General features: G+C 34.9%; 2 protein-coding genes across 9 annotated transcripts; both read right to left on the bottom strand.

Moving 5' to 3' along the window:
• Position 1: 1 nt before the first annotated feature.
• LOC109539574 lies at positions 2–11,711 on the bottom strand. 7 transcript variants are annotated; one of them, XM_019907405.2, is made up of 12 exons: positions 11,430–11,711; positions 5,518–5,703; positions 4,593–4,640; positions 4,491–4,538; positions 4,382–4,438; positions 4,278–4,322; positions 4,173–4,220; positions 3,835–4,102; positions 3,424–3,764; positions 3,210–3,368; positions 2,942–3,143; positions 2–1,883 (listed from the first exon to the last, which is right to left on the bottom strand). In XM_019907405.2, exons 2-12 carry the CDS (start codon positions 5,693–5,695, stop codon positions 1,097–1,099), a joined length of 2,181 nt encoding a protein of 726 aa, XP_019762964.2. In that variant the 5' UTR covers positions 5,696–5,703; positions 11,430–11,711; the 3' UTR covers positions 2–1,096. The 7 variants fall into 7 exon arrangements, with proteins under 7 accessions (XP_019762964.2, XP_048523967.1, XP_019762963.2 ...); XM_048668010.1 differs by lacking the exon at positions 11,430–11,711 and adding an exon at positions 11,001–11,219; XM_019907404.2 differs by lacking the exon at positions 11,430–11,711 and adding an exon at positions 6,930–7,399 and having other exon boundaries at positions 4,491–4,535.
• Positions 11,712–15,007: 3,296 nt separating this feature from the next.
• Positions 15,008–17,281, bottom strand: LOC125505071. 2 transcript variants are annotated; one of them, XM_048668014.1, is made up of 7 exons: positions 16,977–17,281; positions 16,636–16,897; positions 16,077–16,514; positions 15,825–16,021; positions 15,277–15,768; positions 15,106–15,153; positions 15,008–15,048 (listed from the first exon to the last, which is right to left on the bottom strand). In XM_048668014.1, the coding sequence occupies exons 1-7, from the start codon at positions 17,050–17,052 to the stop codon at positions 15,026–15,028; spliced, it is 1,536 nt and encodes a 511-aa protein (XP_048523971.1). In that variant the 5' UTR covers positions 17,053–17,281; the 3' UTR covers positions 15,008–15,025. The 2 variants fall into 2 exon arrangements, with proteins under 2 accessions (XP_048523971.1, XP_048523972.1); XM_048668015.1 differs by lacking the exon at positions 15,008–15,048 and having other exon boundaries at positions 15,076–15,153.
• Positions 17,282–18,157: the final 876 nt, after the last annotated feature.

The raw sequence follows: 18,157 nt of genomic DNA, 5'->3' as shown, positions 1-18,157 counted from the left end.
CCCAAGGAGTAAAATTGTATTACGTCATACATATCTAATTAACCATCCGAATTGTCGCCATAACATTGTTGCAATGGTACATGACTAGATTATTTCCTAAAACATAAATAGTTCAAATACAGTTGAGTCTTAAAACTATAACTGGTAACAATGTTTTCTACGGCTACTGAGGAATCAAACAGCAACTGCTGGGGATTCACTATGGAATAGAGAAAATCAGATATGTTGATCCAAATTAAGCGATAATCGCATCTAATTTTGGAAATATATATCACAGATTGCGAATTTATGTAATTATTTGCATTTCCAGTTAATATTTAGACGTTTTACTGATCTGATTTTGATTGGAATTTAAATGAGCCGAAAAAGAGTTTTGGCAATTTGACATTGTACTGTGTATTTCCTTTTGTTTCCGTTAAATTGTTTGACTTTAAAAACACACAACATTGTATCAAAAGGGATTGGCTTTTGATATGCTGTGTGTGTGCGGCCATTTCTTGAAACTGGCGAGGTGGCGGAAAATAGTTTATTCCTGCCTTTTGCAAGCCACACATGCTTTTCCACCACAGCCTAAAAACACAAAAATTTCACCAGTTTTATCAATATTGTCCTTGTAACGCCAATAAAATTCTCCATTAGCACCATTCTTCAACTAAATATGGATCATTTTCTACAGAATTAGAAAGTCTTATATCATATGTCCTATATAGCTTTACATGTTACACAATATGATATATTTTAGATGCATATCTTACTTAATGTAGAGTTTGGCATGGATCAAAAGTGTATGTACACTTTTGTGGAAAATTCGAACTAAGTGTCGCTTTTGAGCAATTCGACGCTGAACGAAGGCGAAAAAGCGCAATTATGAAATATAATTTCTGTAAACATATAGAGATCATAAATACTTATTGTAAATAGTCTTTGGCAAGTACGTCTAATAACAAATAGTCAAGGCACGTGGAAAGAATAATTGGTTAAAACTATGCGTAATTTCCCAAACGAATCTGATGATCTTCAATATATAATATTGTGGTTAAAATGCAGGAATTATCTATAATTTCAACCAAAAATCCCATAACGATAACATTAAAGTCTATATACAGTAACAATATTTCTTCAAATTTGCATCAGAGACGCAATGACTATGTGTACTGTAATAATCTAGCCTACTAATACTTCCAGTTTTGAACGTGCTATTCATAATATCACCATTAAAACTTACAGTCGCTTCAAATACTGCTTTAGGGTTGGTCTTTAGAATGACCAGGATATACGACGTGTTTTTGTAGGAAAACTTGTGCGACAGTCGAGTCGTAATTCCACTTACTGTATATTTGGCACATTTGCTTCCACCCTCTTTGGTCGCCACCTGTGCATTAACAGCAGCTACTATCACTTTAGCTACTTTTTTCTCGGCTGCAGGCTGCAACTTCGTCTGTGTGTATCCCGCACAAGTACACCAATGGTCTGTAATACGCGCATCTTCACACGATCGTTCTTTGGGTATCTCTTCAAAAAGCGACTTGCATCTTGGACAAGCATTGCTTGGACTGATCGTATGATTCAATCCTGACATAGTGAGAACGTGCTGGAGCGTCATATGTAGATCATAGGGCGTTGTGAGTTTGTCAGTGTTTTTCTGGAAGTTTCCATATTCCCTTGGGAACCTGTCTTTAAACCAGGGCGGGAAGGAAAAGTAGATGAAGGGCAGTCGCTCTTCCAGCCATCCAGTTTCGGTGGTTCGAATGTCACCAAATCGAATCCCATGGTCGCTCAGGAAAATGATGATGGTGTTGTTGGTGACACCTTTGTGGTCCAAATCGATCAAGAAGCCTCTCAATTTATTGTCCATCATTGTTGGCGTGCTGATTTCGTTGTGGCTGAAACAAAAGCTTTGGATGATTTTAACACATTTGGATAAATATACAGACGTGTAGAGGAAATGGAGGTTTCAGCTTGGGTTTGGGTCATGCGTTCAAAGCAAAACTCGCAAAGGAACGCAACGAAGACGATTATAATCAGATTCTTGGAAAATCGCGAAAAAATCAACCAAATGTTACTCAAAAATCAAAATTGGTTGTTCAATAGTTCTTGATGCGCTTGTAAATAGTCTCTACTGAAACCAGTATCTTTTGAGGTAAAAAATGATTTCTAGGGCCTCTTTTCATAAAAAAGACTTTATGGGTCAGCTGCACTTGAACATGTTGCGGATCTAAATTTTAAAAGGCGTGAAAAGCTTCTAAATCAGCTGTTTATTGCCTCAGTGTTGAAACTTCCTGGATTCAGGCGAAAGTTGTGCCGAGCTCTTTGGGTACGACACTGTTTGAGACGAAGAAAGCAAACACTTACTAATGGACGGTGTTTTGCTGCTCGGCTCTCAGTGTCGTGAACGTTTTCCTCAAATTAACCGCCGTAGCCGATGTCCAAATCAGCGACGAACAAAACGTCCCGAATTAAAAACTTTTTCTGGCGGCATTTACAATGTAGTTTACGATTTGAAACTGTTTTAAAAGTATTTGAGAAAAACCTCGTTCCATGCATCCAGGCGGGTATTTGTTCACAAACCTGTCGGCAGACGGCGTATTTGTGGTTCATTTTTAAAGTGTGCTCCTCAAAACTTTTTACGTAACGCGTAGTTATACTCTCCTTGGGGAGATTCCAAATCGGCCGATTCTTGTACCGAAAAATGTGCAAACATCCAAGGAAAACCGTTAATGAATTCCGCACAGATTTTGCATGATTTCGAACATTTTCAGACACTCCATATTAAATCACAGACTTCCGATACAATATCGGATCCAAACATTGTAATAAACAATGAAAAGTCATGTTCTGAAGTGATAAAACTCGTTCTTCTTGCAAATATCTCACGATGCTTGCAATCCTTTTCAACATGTTTAACTTCAACTAAGCGAATTTTTCATTGTTAATATCTTACCTGAAAGTGTTCATCCAGAAGAACCCAAAATGGGGCTGATTCTTGAAGGTAACGCCAAACTCCTTGACCAGATTCAGAATTCGTTCACCAGCTGTTTCTGGTCCTGTGCAATATCCCATTGAACTGACCGACACTTTATTCAGCCTTTCGGTTGCCATTATATAAGGGCGGAAATAATAATCGGTTGGAGAAGATACAAACCCTGGAAGAGCCAGATTACGCCCAGACCATCAGCATATTTATACAAAGAAGGCATCAAAGTACTGACCCTTTTTGTTGAAATTAAAAGTGCTGATATTGGCTTCATCTTCGGCATAAGCTGTAACATAGGAAAAGTCCCTGTACTTGTACCATAACATTGGACATTTGTCCAGGAAGCCCATGGTTTTGGGTTTGCAGATCGCATAGGCAGTTGTCTGATTAAAGCCTGCAAAAATCAACGCATTTCGTTGGAAGTTTCGTATTGACTTTCCTGAACCAACCCGTTAGTATCGCCATAAGATTGGGGAAAGTATTGTCATCGATTTTATTGTACCCTTTCAAGGATATCCAGCCATTGTTCTCCACATACTTGCAAGTTTTTGGTAAAGCTCTAATAAAATTAAGCCTGGAAATGCTGTCGATGCCGACGAAAAGGACACTCAACGGTTTAATCGTACTATTGTCATAGAAGTTAATTTTGTTCTGGACGTTACTGGTTATTCTAATAGAAGTATGGACGTTTTCGTAAATTTTCTCTTTTGTATTGTGTTCAATGCAACGAACGAGGATCGCCTCCTTTGAAATCGTCACGTTCTTCTCAAACTCTGTGCACGTGGTCAACCTACAATAACAAATCTGTAAACTCAAAAGTTATCGGCCAGTTCAAAAGCGATTTAGGACAGTGTTCTTACTGAATAGAATCGTCCCGATTTTTCATTGGTTTGCCTCTGGATACATCTGAGTAGCAGCAGGATATGGTGCTTTTAGTGTATTGAGGAATCAGCTTAGCATCCACGTGAACTGTTGCAATATTGTCTTCTTTCGTCACATAAGTTAGCAAAGGGATTTTGGTGCATCTCTTGTATTTGCTGGGTTTGAGGAATTGTTTAGCATCAGAGGAAAAGGGATCTTGGTTTTTTATTTTGCATTTTGAACTGGATACTAGATAGGAGCCCTCATCTGCAATTGAATTAACTGGCTTTACGTGCTGTGTTTTAAAACGGAATAAATCACTAGGAAGAATACTTACTGTTTAAGTTTGCTGCATTAGAATCCTGCTCTACTGGATGAGTAGAAGCTGAAATTGCAAATATTTATGTAATATGAAAACATGCACTTCACAACAGTTGGTCACCTTGTTGGTGTTCCTTTAAACCCTGCGTTGTTTTTCTGTTGGTTTCTAAAAATCAGGCAAATAAGTCTGTAAATTCACGCCACGAAAGGTTTTCTATTAAGTACCTTCAAGGTTTTTCACTTTCCAAGTAGTCGTATCCTGATGTGAAACACTGTTGGTCTCTGAAAACATTCATCTGTTAGACTGAATTTTTGTCACTAGCCAAACTAATACCGTGTGTGCCTTCTTCCTGCAAGTCCTCCTGTTCAAACCTGCTGTCTTCTGAAAATATACATCATCTAGTGTTTTAAAGCGCTTTAAGATTTGAATCTTTACCTTCCACATGGCCACCACGGAGATTCTTTGCTGCTGTTTTATTGACAACTGAAAAGGGAAATAAAATTGAAAGCCATTAAAAGATTAAGTGTTAGATGCTCTAAAAACCGCTAGTTTTTCGTAAAACTCCCGTTGAAATGTATTATTTTTCATGCAACTTGTGTGTGTTACGTGTGTTCTTGTTACAACCAGTGTTGTAACTTTATTTTTACCTTTGCCATAATTTTTTTTGTTTATTCGAAAATTTGATTTTTGAGCGCACAATAAGTTTTTGCTGTATGTGTATCTCGATCTTATAAATTCCTTCATTTCGCTTTGGCCTATTTTATGCTTCATTTTTGCTGGCCATTGAGTCCTGGCTAGGACCTAAATAGCAAACCCTTCGGATTCATTCTGCGCTTGAATTTCTAAAGCAGCACTTATTTTAAGGATTGTAAAGATATGGAAAATTTGTCTACTTTTATTAAATAATTTAAATAATTTTTTGTTTGCAATCGCGAATAATCTAGTAAGTACAGCTGGATTTTTTTAAAGGTTAATACAACTCGGTCGAAGCCAAGAGAAGCGAAGTAAATAAAATGGATTCAAGGTTCAAGTGAAATAAACAGTTAAACTGTACATATTTTTCTGTTCAATACCTATTTTTAGTCAATCTGTCAGTGAATTTCCAGATTATTAAATGCAGCGTAGTTTTCTTATACAGTTTCTATTTGCTGCGATTTAAAAAGTGTAGACTAATAGAGAATAATCCGCAGGAAAAAACAGTGTACAGAATTACAACAACTGCGTAGCAAAATGATGTAATAAACTACCTATAATTGGGTGAATTTAAAGATGTTCTTGTCTAAAAATTAGCCAAAAAATGGCCTTTAATTGAATGAGTGCTTTATTGTTTATGCAAATAGGATAATTAAGTTTTACTAACCTTCTGTGTGATTATTATCAGTTGACTGGTTTCCGGGATTCAAGCTGGAATTTATTAGATATTGGTATTTCAACACGGTGGCATAGTCGTAGTATGAAATCGTGAGCAGGATGCTTCCAGAAATAAACAAAACGAATATCATTTTCTTCCAAAGGCCGTTAAAAGGAAAGTGATTCATGTTTATGCCTGAAAAAAAATTAATTAGCCAGGGAATGAATGAATTATGTAAAATATGGGACATCGCCGGAAGAGCCATTAAGTAATTTTAATATTTAATAACACATTATTGTTTCTTAGGCTGTTTTTTAATTATTGCTCTCTTATCATATTCATCTAGAACTGACCAGAATTCAAATTTTCTAATTATCTCTCACCTTCCTAGTTTGAAATCGTTTTTGTCATTTGGGATCTATGATTGTAAGTAAATAATAAGACCGCTCAATATTTAAAAGATTAATAATAATAATCTCTAATTTCATGATATGTGATGCATTAGCTACGACTTGTCTGGCAAATTTTTAGAGAGTTCTAGACCTTAAATAGTGTGTTATTTGAAAACGTTTGGCTGCAGAAGAATGTCGCTTAAAATGTACAAGATCGACTTTGCATTTATCAGTTATTTGAACTGAACATACCCAGTTAATGGGTCGAATTTCCCATTTTTTTGCTTTAAACTGCGTGTATTGAAATTGAATTCAAATTGCCTAAATTATCCAACATTTTTCCACCGATGACTTGAAAATCCAAGAAAAATTGATACTAAATAAAAGTCTAACATATTTGCAAGGAAAGTATCACCGTCTTCTACAAACACAATTTAAGCCAAGTCGCTAGAGTTTTGTAATTCTCGCAGAAAAAGTCTAACGGGGTTACATCGGATCAATATGCAGGACTGGATGATTAGAACACGCTTGGAATATTTTAGGTTCGAACCTAACTGGAAGATATTAAAGGAAGACATGGTTGAATTCGAAATAATTTCGAAATTTAGTCTAAAAAAATTTATCCATTACCATCATATCCAAGAGATATCTACACAATTTCCCAATGGGTCCAAATGAGCAAACAACTATTTCTTTCCACTTGTGTATTATTTTTGCTTTAAAATTTTTGAATTTGGTTTTTATTCCGTACAAAGTCTGTGTACACATTTTCAGTGCTTAAACTAAAAAGCCAAATTTAAGAAACACTATGGGAAATAAGAAATAGAATAGCTTTTCGAAGAATTCGCTTGACTGACAATAAAAATTACCCACAATTAATCAACTCTTTCTATACTGATTGGAGGCAATAAAATAACGTATTGATAAGCGCAACGTAAGATTGAACCTTTGCCAAGATATTGCTAAAAACAATCAATACCGAAGAAATATCTACGAATAATGTGGTAAACACTGACAAAATGCGAATACCTTTAACAGTCCGCATGATCTTCTATTACCATAAAAAATCTGAAGATCCGCAGGTTGCTGAAGCTGCACGCACTTCTAAAATCCACAACCATCTTATTTTACTTTCAGTAAGAATCACGCAGGTTGTTTTATTTATATTGCCATTCAGTCTCAATCAGGGATATATTGGGTGTAGCTTTCTATGGGGCAAAATAGAGACAGGCATCAGCTAAAGATAACTGTGCCGGAGGAAGGAGTGATGAAATTCTGGAATATCAATAAGGGGATTCTGCGCGTAGATCGGAGGGTTGATAGCTTTAAAAGCTCATGCGGAAATGTACAGGGCGGATTTTGGGAAAGCGTCCAAGTTTTTGCTACTTTCTTTCTTTAACTTGTGTTTTTTGACTTAGATAATGGGTGTTTTTTTTGAGGCGCTTTGATGAAGTTGTTTTCTCCTGTTCATTTCCTTTGCCTATTAATAACGACAGGATTATATTTGGTTTGAATTAATGGTCCTTTCAGCAAAACTGTAACATTTGTATTTCTCTTGCGTGTTTCCTTCCGGACTAAAATTGGTTTTTCAGCATTTCACAGAATAGTTAGGAATGCAGATCTCAATCGCCTTTCAACAAAATGTGATACCTTTCTAATCAACCTTCATTAATAACCAGAAAGGAGGAACTCTTGTTCAACACTCGCTGCCACAGTCGGCTTACATGCGTCACATGTATCAATCCAGTTCTGGAAACTTTTCCAGTTGGAACTTGACTCCTGAATGCTAATTATCCTCACTTTTTACCTTGGTTTTCTTCATTAAACATATAAGAATTTTTGCGCTCAAATTGCTGCAGCTGGTGATGTTTTATATCGGTGAGCTATAGTAGATTTCCCACTTTAATCTTCTGAGCTCCAACAAGGATTTGGATTTTCTGCCTTTATCTGTTCACCAACATTTACTTTCGCGTTCGTTTATTTATTGTTATTTTCCAAAATTCCTTTTGAGTCTATGTTTTTAGATTTCTTTGCTTCTGCATCTTCTTTTGTTTCTTCGCATTCTCCTACATTTCCTTGACTGGTTTTACCCTGCGTTACTTCTTCAAAGCTCTTGCCGTTTTGCATGCCATTACATTTTCCTGTGTGTTTGCCCCTACTTCTTTGCTTGCTTCCGTGTATTTTTTAATGATTTTGTCCAGTTTAAACACGAATTATTTTCTCAAAGATTTCATTCTTCTTATTTAAGCATCAGGAATTTATCAAAGTAGGTATAAATAACTTTGTGTTGCAGTATCTTTACGTTTATTGTAACATTTTATAAAATTTCTTACTATTTAAATATTTTTCTCGTCTACTTTATGTAGAAGGAAAATGCTTTTACAGCCCAAGGCAACATTTTAACGTTGCAAAGTTGTTAGTTGTTGAGAACATTTTTTTCTTTTACTCTAGTTTCATTAGATCCATCTTCGTCTTTCAGGTGTCCGGCCGGTTCTTCTGATCTCAGTCAGATGTCGAATATTTCTGAGCCACGATTCCTGCATCTTTTTTACTCTTAATACTCTTCGGCACCCTTCAATCCTGCCCTTGAGTATAAGTTAGAAACGACGATATTTATCACTTCTCAAGATATGTTGAAGACATGATGTCATTCCGCTGGTTTATCGATGTTTGTACTTTGTAGAGCATTTTGATTTGTAACATGTTATATTCACGGAATATGGATAATTTGTGATGTGTCTTTTATGGTCCAAGTATTACTTTATTTTTGTATCTTTTTTAAATCATCTTCTAAATTTGATTTTTGATTAACCATCCATTAAATTCCAGAAAGGGAATTTCTCAAATATGTCGGTTTAACCAAATTTTTGAGTAGCCCATTTTTAGTATTTGCTGCATTAATAGAGAAGATAAAATTAATTCTGAATCAATATTACCAGAGATTGCCAAATACAACATTCATTTTTAAAAGGGGTTTAAAGGAGGATTCATTTGCTTGTCTTTGTAGCCCCAGCTTTTAATGTATTTGCTAGTATCCTTGTAACGATTATTGTTTGTTGCCTTCAACGCTTCGCTAGTAGCTGCCTCAAAAGGTATTGGATTTGAAGCTCTGAATTTGTCTGTCATATATCTGATCCACATCTTCTTTAGGTGGTGTTCTCATGAAACTAAATGGCTTTGATTATTTGCACGAGGCACGAGTGTTCTCATGTTTTAGATTCCAATCACTTTCTTTATTTTTCTATTTTTTTCTACTTCTGAGCATTCTCTCTTCATCCATCTGGCTTGAAATCTTCGATTGTTTTTCTTATGAACTTTTTTTCGTGTTCTTCTGGTTAGTTCTTCGTCAGTCCTCGACGGTTCCCGAGATTCATAGTGTGATCGATCAACAACTTATGTTCCGTCTTAAAGTTTCTCGAAGATGTAATTTGCATATTCCTACAATAATATACCTTCGGGATTGTTCTTGTGTAAGCTTGTTAACTTATGGTTTACTTCTGCTCCAATTATTTGGCTGACTCTCTGAGTTCGTTTTGTCGTCTTTCAGTTTAGTCACCGTCCAGCGACAAAAGGGTTGTGCTCCAAGCCAATTTACCGTTTTTAATTGTATATTTTAGACGTTTTTTAAAGAGCATGCAGTCGATTTGATTTCTTGAACTAAATTATGGAGCTTTCCAGACCAATCAGTTGCAAATTTGGCTAAATAATAAGTTTTGAGAAGTGCAGCATCTTTCATCCATCAACTAGGTGTTTTCCTACCTTTATCGTGTCTTTCTTAATTTCTTCCCTCATCTTTCAAACCGTCAGCAAAGCCCTAAACCTGTGATCTGTTTTTCATATTATTTATGCAACTCTGATCAGTATAATAAACACTTGTATTATTTACACTGTTACGCTTTTCTAGTCATTAATTTCACAATTTGTTACTACTTTAGCAGAGTCCGAGGAAGCAACAAAATTAACAACATGAGTCACCGTAAGTAGCAAGACGATGTTGTTTGATTTTGTCTAAATGAAATTAATGACTAACAAATTAGTATAGCTTTACTTCTATGTGTTAAACTCAACGTTTTTTCGCACATTTTCATGTGAGAATTTAATTGACAGATCCGTGATTCTTTTGCCATTCAATGCCGTAAAATGACCTCTGAGCTTATCCCACGTAAATAATGTTACGATGTAGGTTAATGCAATCATACCTTGTCGGAAGATCAGTAAGTTTTTTGTTATACTACAAAAAAAAATTGTTTTTATGGTTGATGAATTGATGTGATGCGTCCAACAGAATTATATACATCCTCAAACTTTTTCTCAAAATATTTACTTTCAAGATTGTTTGATAGCTAAATGGCTCATAAAAACTAGAAAAACATATATGCTCTTTGTGCGTTCAAATATTTTTTTACTGTTGCTTTTTTCGCTCTATATAGTTCCATCCTTAATACATCAGGCGATAACTAGGAAAATGTTTCAAAACCAATTTCGTGGAATCCAAGTAGTTACTAACGTTTTGACAGTAAGAATTGTTTACATCTTCAAATGTGAAAAGAATTAGAAACCGCAGCACGTTTAGCTCTGGATATGAACTATTTATCCACTTTTCTCCTTCGAAAATTTTTCATAGTCTGGTAGTTGTACTGTTTGATTTCTAAGGCATTTGTTGCGCATTTCATTATTGAAAAGTAGAATTATTTAATTGTTTTGCTCTAATAAAAAGCATATAATTTCTTATTTTTATTACACATTACATAGTTCAAAATTTTGCCACTGGTTTCCCTATGCATTTTTTTTTTGATTTAGTTAGTTTACGATTTTTTCAAGTTTCTCCAACGATCGAATTGCCTAATAAATATTTGCTCTGATGGCTAGAAAATTGTATAATCTTTGTATATATTTTACTTTGTTTTTCCATTTTATAGTTTTATCCTTCGCCACGCTAACTTGCAGCTATTAAGCGATAAACAGCAATAAATTAATGTTTTATCTGCAGATACCCTTGGAATAAATATTCCTTCACTGGTAGTAATTGTTTAAAATATCTTCAAGTTCGCACTGGCAGCAGTAAACAAATATTAAATCTTCACAAATCTATGCACTTACTATTTCCCAGCCATATTCCGTCTGGGCGTTTACCAAAAATACAAGCTGTGCATCCAAAAGCAACACTTTCGATTCACATATTCGGACAATCACTTTCTACTAACACACTGCCCAACATTTGCACAATTATTCAATCTATTAATAGATGTATGGATCTAATATTGGCACAAGGAACTAATTGCATAAAATTCAAATTGCACTGCTTTATATAGGTGTAATCGACCATAATTCATGCGGTTTAATACTAGCAAGGAAAGTTTATTATGCTTAATTGGTACTTCATTTTTTTTGTCTTCGGACGCCTTAGTTTCAAAATCAGATGAATTACATTAATATTAGCAAATGTTAACAAGTGAATGGATTTTTTAAAGAGGTTGCGCCTTGTGCCGCAGTTGAAAACTCCCGTATAAAAATGACTCTGATTCTTACCTTAAAAAACCTTTCTGCGTTCTGAAGGAGCACTCTGAAAGCTGGAAAGCGACCGTACATTTTGTATGCTCAATGCGACTAATTGTTGATAATAGGAGAAATATCAATATTCTTCTAATCACTTCACAACTAGATGCTTTGTTGAAAAAGTGTAATCACTCGGAAGCCAGAACACACTTTGTGGCTTGCCGTGGTATCTATTAAACGCCCACAGTTCTAATAATTTGCACTATTGTTGACATTCACTCAAACGCCTCTTATGTTTGAATGCTTGCAATGTTACGAACGCTTCTGGATGTTTTGCCATGGAAAAATTAAATTCATACTTTCATACTTTACTTTAATAACCGCCAGTTTCATGCTTTCAGGTGGCATAAATTGATAAAATTGAGAACTAGCCAATATCAAAGAGCGTAAGCTGCCGCTGAATATTTGGTTCTATTTATTTAGAATTTATCTCCAATTATGTGCGGCGGTTGATATAATGATGATTTAACTCATATATTGTTCGTGTTTTGTCTTTTTATTTTATACAAAAAACTATTACCTGGCTGCATTTAAAGTTTTTCATTTAAACAATTCTCTCCTGAGACGTTTGAAAATTAATACAAAAACATTGATACTACTTACGTTTAAAGTAAATCCTTGAATTTTTAGTCAAATTAATAATCAGCCACTAATTCCAGTGATCGCTGGCCCTTCACCACATAATATCTGATCTTCAAGCGCACACTTTGTATTTTATACACTCAACCAGCACCTCGTATGCAAAAAGACGTACAAGGGGATGTGCAAAAGTGTGCCACCTATTGAACGTTAAATTTATCAAAAGATCACGTTCGTTACTTTAGCATTGACTTTGCTATTGCTTAATGTTCCCAGTAAAATAAGGCTGCAATTAAAAGTGGCTTATCGAAATCCCTTCTGAAAATTTAGCTCTTTACCCTATAAAGAACTGCAACATTTCAGCCACTAACGGAACTTTCCAGCCAAATAAGGTCCAAAATTTTTTGTGTAGACAAAACCATCACCTTATCAAATCTCTGATTCTCGTCAATTTATACGTATAACACATGGTAACTCCTTGGTCGCCCCTTGAAGATAATGTGCTTATCGAAAATCCCCTTGGGAATATTCACTATGATATAAAAAATAAGGTTTTTCCAAATAAAAAGTGATCCGTTTTAAGTGCGAAACTAAACTTTTGAATGGTAACCAGGCGAAAGTGAAAAATTGCAAGCAATTGTTTTATTTACCTAAACATTAAGTCGTTAATATCAATTAATTCCTCAGATCGTGGAATTTGATAATTTTTTTTTCGGATAGGTTACGCATGCCGTTAGGTCTTCTTCGCACTTCTCAATATTTTAAGTGATAATTAAAACATTTTATTCTTTTTAGTCTGGATTGATTAACTGTTTAATTATTCAATGTGTTAGCACTGCCCGATATACTTTTTTGTTTCCTTTGATGCTTTCTTTAGTGCGGTGATTATTGCTTTGGATAATTTTTTATTCCAAGAATTTTAGTAGGTAGCTTAATTTTAAATCGAAGAATATTTTGTTTCTTTAACACTTTCAGAGGTGAACCAGTTAGAAACCGCCACACGAAGAGCTCTGGATATGAACTGCTGATTGTTGTCTTTATAACCAACTTTGAAAATATTTAATTGTTATTATTTAGAAAAATGTAGTTCATCGTCTGATAGTTCGTTTAATTGTATTTTACTATCATTGTCTGGCGTTTTACTTTTGAAGAACCATATTTTATGTGTGGATCGTGTGCTTTAAAATTGGTCTTCCAACAATTTTGTGTTATTTTCATTTTTTCATGTTAGTTTAGCATTTTCTTGTAGCGTTTGATGTATTAATCCTTTGGTATCTGGAAAGCGAGGGACATGAGGATGATGTTGCCATAATTGAACATTAGAACAGTACTTTATGGCAAATGAGCCACTTTGTATACTGGGAATGGCATGAGATTTCCTAAAACCTAAAAATTTGCTTTATATAGTGGGCTTAAGTCTGATGAACGATACATCTAAATAAGCGACCAAAGTGCCGATTGAATTCAATAAAAACTGTTTGGAAAGGTTTAATTTACGATTATCAGGAATCAGGATTCAGTCTATTTTATCAATAAACTTCTATACAATTTAGCAAAACGCCTAACTTTACTCTTTTGTTTGTCGAACTAACAAATATTATTGGTGCTTGCTTATTGAATGTGTACTTTTCTTAATTTTTACTGGCAAAATACTTATACTACAAATCTTACAAAATCTAAGTAAGGAGCGAATTAGATGTCGTCTGATAAAATGAAGAATAGGCTTATATTCGTTGATAGGGATTTGTTGAGTAAGGAAACAATGAAACAAAAACTGTTGCAATAATACGTACATGTTCATTGTTTGATCTTATTATTAATACATATTTTGTAGCATCGACGTCACTTGATATATCTTAATAAAAAAAGTGAGGCTTTTGAGCGGAAAACTCTGTTCAAAAATTCTTTTTTTGGCGGCCTTGTCTTTGGAGATCCAAAAAATGTGTTGGTTATTTGAGTTTCGGAACAACTTTTTTCAAATTTCCAAAATATGATTGATGCAAATCAAGTTAGATCATAGGCAGCATTCGTTATAAGCAAGTAAATTAAACTGAAAAGTTGTCGGCTTTAAGGCTCTGAAGTTTTTGTTTATGTTTTTAGAGAAACAGCTCTCATAAATAAAAATAAAATGTTGCTATAACCATCGTTCAGGGCTTACAGCGAAAAAACAAGCCATTTTCTAAAACAGGACTTGTTTATTTCCAGTCACTTTGTATATTCAACAATTTGCTTGAAGATGGCTAGCAGAGGCAAATAACGATATTTTTGTGAGATATCAGAATAAACAACTGCAATACATTTGAGGAAAGTTAATTAAACTGAAAATATGAGATATTGATCATACCAGCATGGCAGCAGTTACAATTGCACGATAAGAACGTTGCACGTTGCAAACTAATTATGATAAAATCGCACATTTGCCATGAAAAATGCAAATTTTCAAAGAAAAATCGTGAGTTCACTATTAAATGTATTCATTCATACGATATTTACATGAAACCTGTCATGATTATTTTCATACTTCCCTTCCGGGAATTTTCAAAGTGAAACAAATGGGCGTTGTAGAGGTCATTTTCAAAGCAAATCATCTTGAGCAAGAATCTGCCTATTGTTGTAATCAAATTGATTAGTTTTCGTAGAAATAACAAATATATTTATTTAGATGCTGGTGCGATTGAGATTTGCACTGCAAAATCGCAAAAACCGAGCTTCATCCCAAAGGAAAAGAAATTGAGAAAAATTAAGTAACAACGACTTGAAACATGAACGTGAACGCAATAAATTATTGACGTTCATCCTCTAATACCGCATTTTTCTATGACTCGTTATATTTTCCCCAAATACTTCTCCTCCAGGTATTTTACTTAAGGATGCGTTAATTTTTTTGTGTCTGGTCACCGTTCTCATAATGAGATCATACGCGACGTGATTAGTTGAGAAGAAATAATAATTCCTCCTGGCAGGCGGGATATCAAAAAAGTGAAACCGTGTCAAAAGCCATCGAGAGATCTAACTAAAGGGCAGGAATACAAAAAGCAGGTTTGATTAATAACTAATATTTATTCAGTACTATTTTCTGTGAAGTTCGCATTGCAGGTGCACCATATATCCGGAATACCTAAAAAAATCAATCATGGAATATTAACTTAAATATGATCACCAACAGCGCGTTTAACAACTTTGTCTATACCAAATCTTTAAATTTTAACCAGTTTCCCCCCAAATATCAAAAACGTGTTACCTGCTTCTGCACAGCTTCGTTCATCCGGAATCTTCTCAAAAAATGACCTACACTGTAGGCAAGCTTTTGCAGGCGTCATTGTGTGATTAACTCCTGATAACTGCAGCACATGCTGCAGGGTCATATAGAAGTCATAAGTACTAGTCAATTTTTCTGAGTTGGCTCTAAAATTGGCAAATTCCACTGGAAATTGCTGCTTAAACCACCCAGGCACTGATATATAATTCATTGGCAGTCTCAGCTCGTAAAATCCCTGTCTGGTGTAAATCATATCCCCAAACCTGATGCCATGGTCGCTCAATAGGACCACAATGGTCTCATCTAGAATACCAGAGCTTTTGAGGTTTTGGAAGAACATTTTAACATCCAAATCCATAGTTGTGGGCGTGGCAATGTAATTATAGCTAAAACTGTTCATCCAAAATAGTCCAAAACTTGGCAAATGCTTGAATGCTTGTGCAAAGTCGTAGGCAAGGTTCATGATACGATTTCCTTTAAAAAAAAAACTTTTTTATTTAAAGTGCCCAAGTTCCCTTCTATAATGTTACCTTGACTCTCTGGTCCAGCACAGAATGGCATGGTGTCTTGATATTGCGTTTCCAAAAGTATCAGGGCGTCCATGTAAGGTTTAAAGTAGTAGTCAGTAGGTTGCTCTTTGAAACCCTTTTTCAAATAGTTAAAAGTTGCTATTTGCGACCAGTCTTCTGCATATGCGGTAACAAAGCCCAACTCTCTGAACTGCTTCCTACAAAAGCCTCGTTTGATCTAGAACTTTTTTAACTTAAAATCTCTTTTTTTACCAAATGAATGGACAGTTGATTAAACCATCCAGTTCCTTAGGCTTACAAATTTCCATCGAATCTTTATTATTGAACCCTGTTAATAAAGCCATGGCATTGGGAAATGTGTTGTCAGCCACCTTGTTATACCCCGTGAACTCATAGAAGCCATTATTTCGTATGAATTCTTTAGTGAGGTTCATCGTTCTGTGAAAGTTCAGCCTGGATAAAGAATCGATTACTATCATCAAAACACTGATAGGTTTTGTCGTACTGTTTTGGATCAGTTTTTGGGTTTTTTCACCAACTTCTTCAGAAACAGTGATTACTTGATGGACATTTTCATACACCGGGTAAAACTGCTGTTGGCCGAAGCTACTATTCAGTGCTTTACAGGTCACTTTGACTAGATGGTGTTTTAATTCAACGGAATTGTAAAAGTGTGTACAGTAGGAAGCTCTGAAAATGAAACAACTATTATATGCTGGCAAATCGATGCAATTCTTGAAGTACTTAGATAAACTCTTTGACTTAAAAAACAACCAAAAATCAATGCAAAGCAAGTATTGTTTCCACTTACACAACTCCTACATCTGGATACTCTTCGAACCCACTTCTGTGTAGGTAGCTGTAACAGCAGTGAATATCAGAAGTTCCAAATTGTTCATCAGCCTCTTCTCTTCGTAGACGAAGCCAAGATCTGCCTGCATGTGTTGTGGTGTAGCTGAACAGTGATTGAAATCGGGAACATTCAATTCGGTTGTAATGTGTGAAGCGAATCTCTGAGGAAAAGACTGGCAAATCGGGAATTTTGCATTGATTGTTGTTAATTAGGAAACGTCCTGAAATTAAAGACTGTAGATTGGAAGGTTTATGATGAAAAAAGCCAAACATCATGCATGTTTTAAAATCAACTCTTACCATCGTCTGTTAGGGCTTTGGAATAAGGCTTGAACCACATCCATATGAATACAAGTGCGGCTAATTTAGGATCCATTAAGTTCAAGATTCTGCAATATGCAAAATCAAGATCAGAAGAAATGTGGTCAGTTCAGAAACCGCAGCACAAAAACACACATTACTCAAGTAGTAGATGAAGTATTCATCCACCACTCAGATAACAGAAAACATAAAGTCTCGATTTAACTGAAAAGCAGCCGCTTATGAGGTTACAATTAGTTGATTACATAGTAGGTACTATCATATTCAAAAATATGATTGAATATTTTGAAAATTATCTCTGGCTAACGATGTTTTATGAAAAGGTCAAGTTTGATTTCACAGTGAAGATCATTCACTTAAAATTGGATGGAATGTTGCAACATGTGTTCGTGTTTAATAGGGTTTCTATCAAGTATTTACTATGTTATAATTTCTTGCAGATTGTCAGACTTATCGATAGTTCAAGGATGAAACCCTGATCCAATTATGAGCATTCTATTGAGCTGCAAGTAGGCTTGAACATTTTGGCAAAAAATGTAGATATTGTCGTAATTTTTGTTAAACAATTGCTTTTTCTTGTTATAAAAAAATAAGGCAACTTTAGACGATTAGTTCCAGTGTTCCATTTCATTGTGATATTCATGTCTTCGATAAGATTARACACRAAAAACTAGTCAAMATTTTGCAAACAGAATTMMTCGACAAATGGSACCTACTTCCTRAAATGGAGGATTAATGGTAAACGGAAGATTATAAACAATRTAAGATTCGCKGACGACMCAGTTATTACAGCAASCTCMGCTGAAGAACCCTAAAGACTATTATACAGAACTKGTAYATTKTGCGAACAGTARGAACTAAAAATAAATATAAGAAATATCAAATATATCATAATAACGAAGAATGTAAAAATACAATCAATCATAAATTTATWGAACCAACAAATAGAAAGGRTTCACAAATACAAATATCCGGGCASCCGGATCACAGAAAATAGAGWCCAAACAGACCAGAAATAAGAACCAGAATAGACAGCGATATAAGATGCTTACATTGATCATGCAAGGAAAMATAAAGCAAAGATGGARCGTTGGTAGAAGGAGAATTTTAGGGTTGAGAAATTTGAGGGATTGGTTTGGTTGGTTCAATAGAACTTTTCA

Source organism: Dendroctonus ponderosae, unplaced genomic scaffold, assembly GCF_020466585.1.
Source record: "Dendroctonus ponderosae isolate FM_Combo_2020 unplaced genomic scaffold, Dpon_F_20191213v2 Dpon_F_20191213_69, whole genome shotgun sequence".
Lineage (NCBI taxonomy): Eukaryota > Metazoa > Arthropoda > Insecta > Coleoptera > Curculionidae > Dendroctonus > Dendroctonus ponderosae.
Note: the sequence above shows the minus strand (reverse complement) of the source record. Positions and strands in the feature narration are given on the sequence as shown.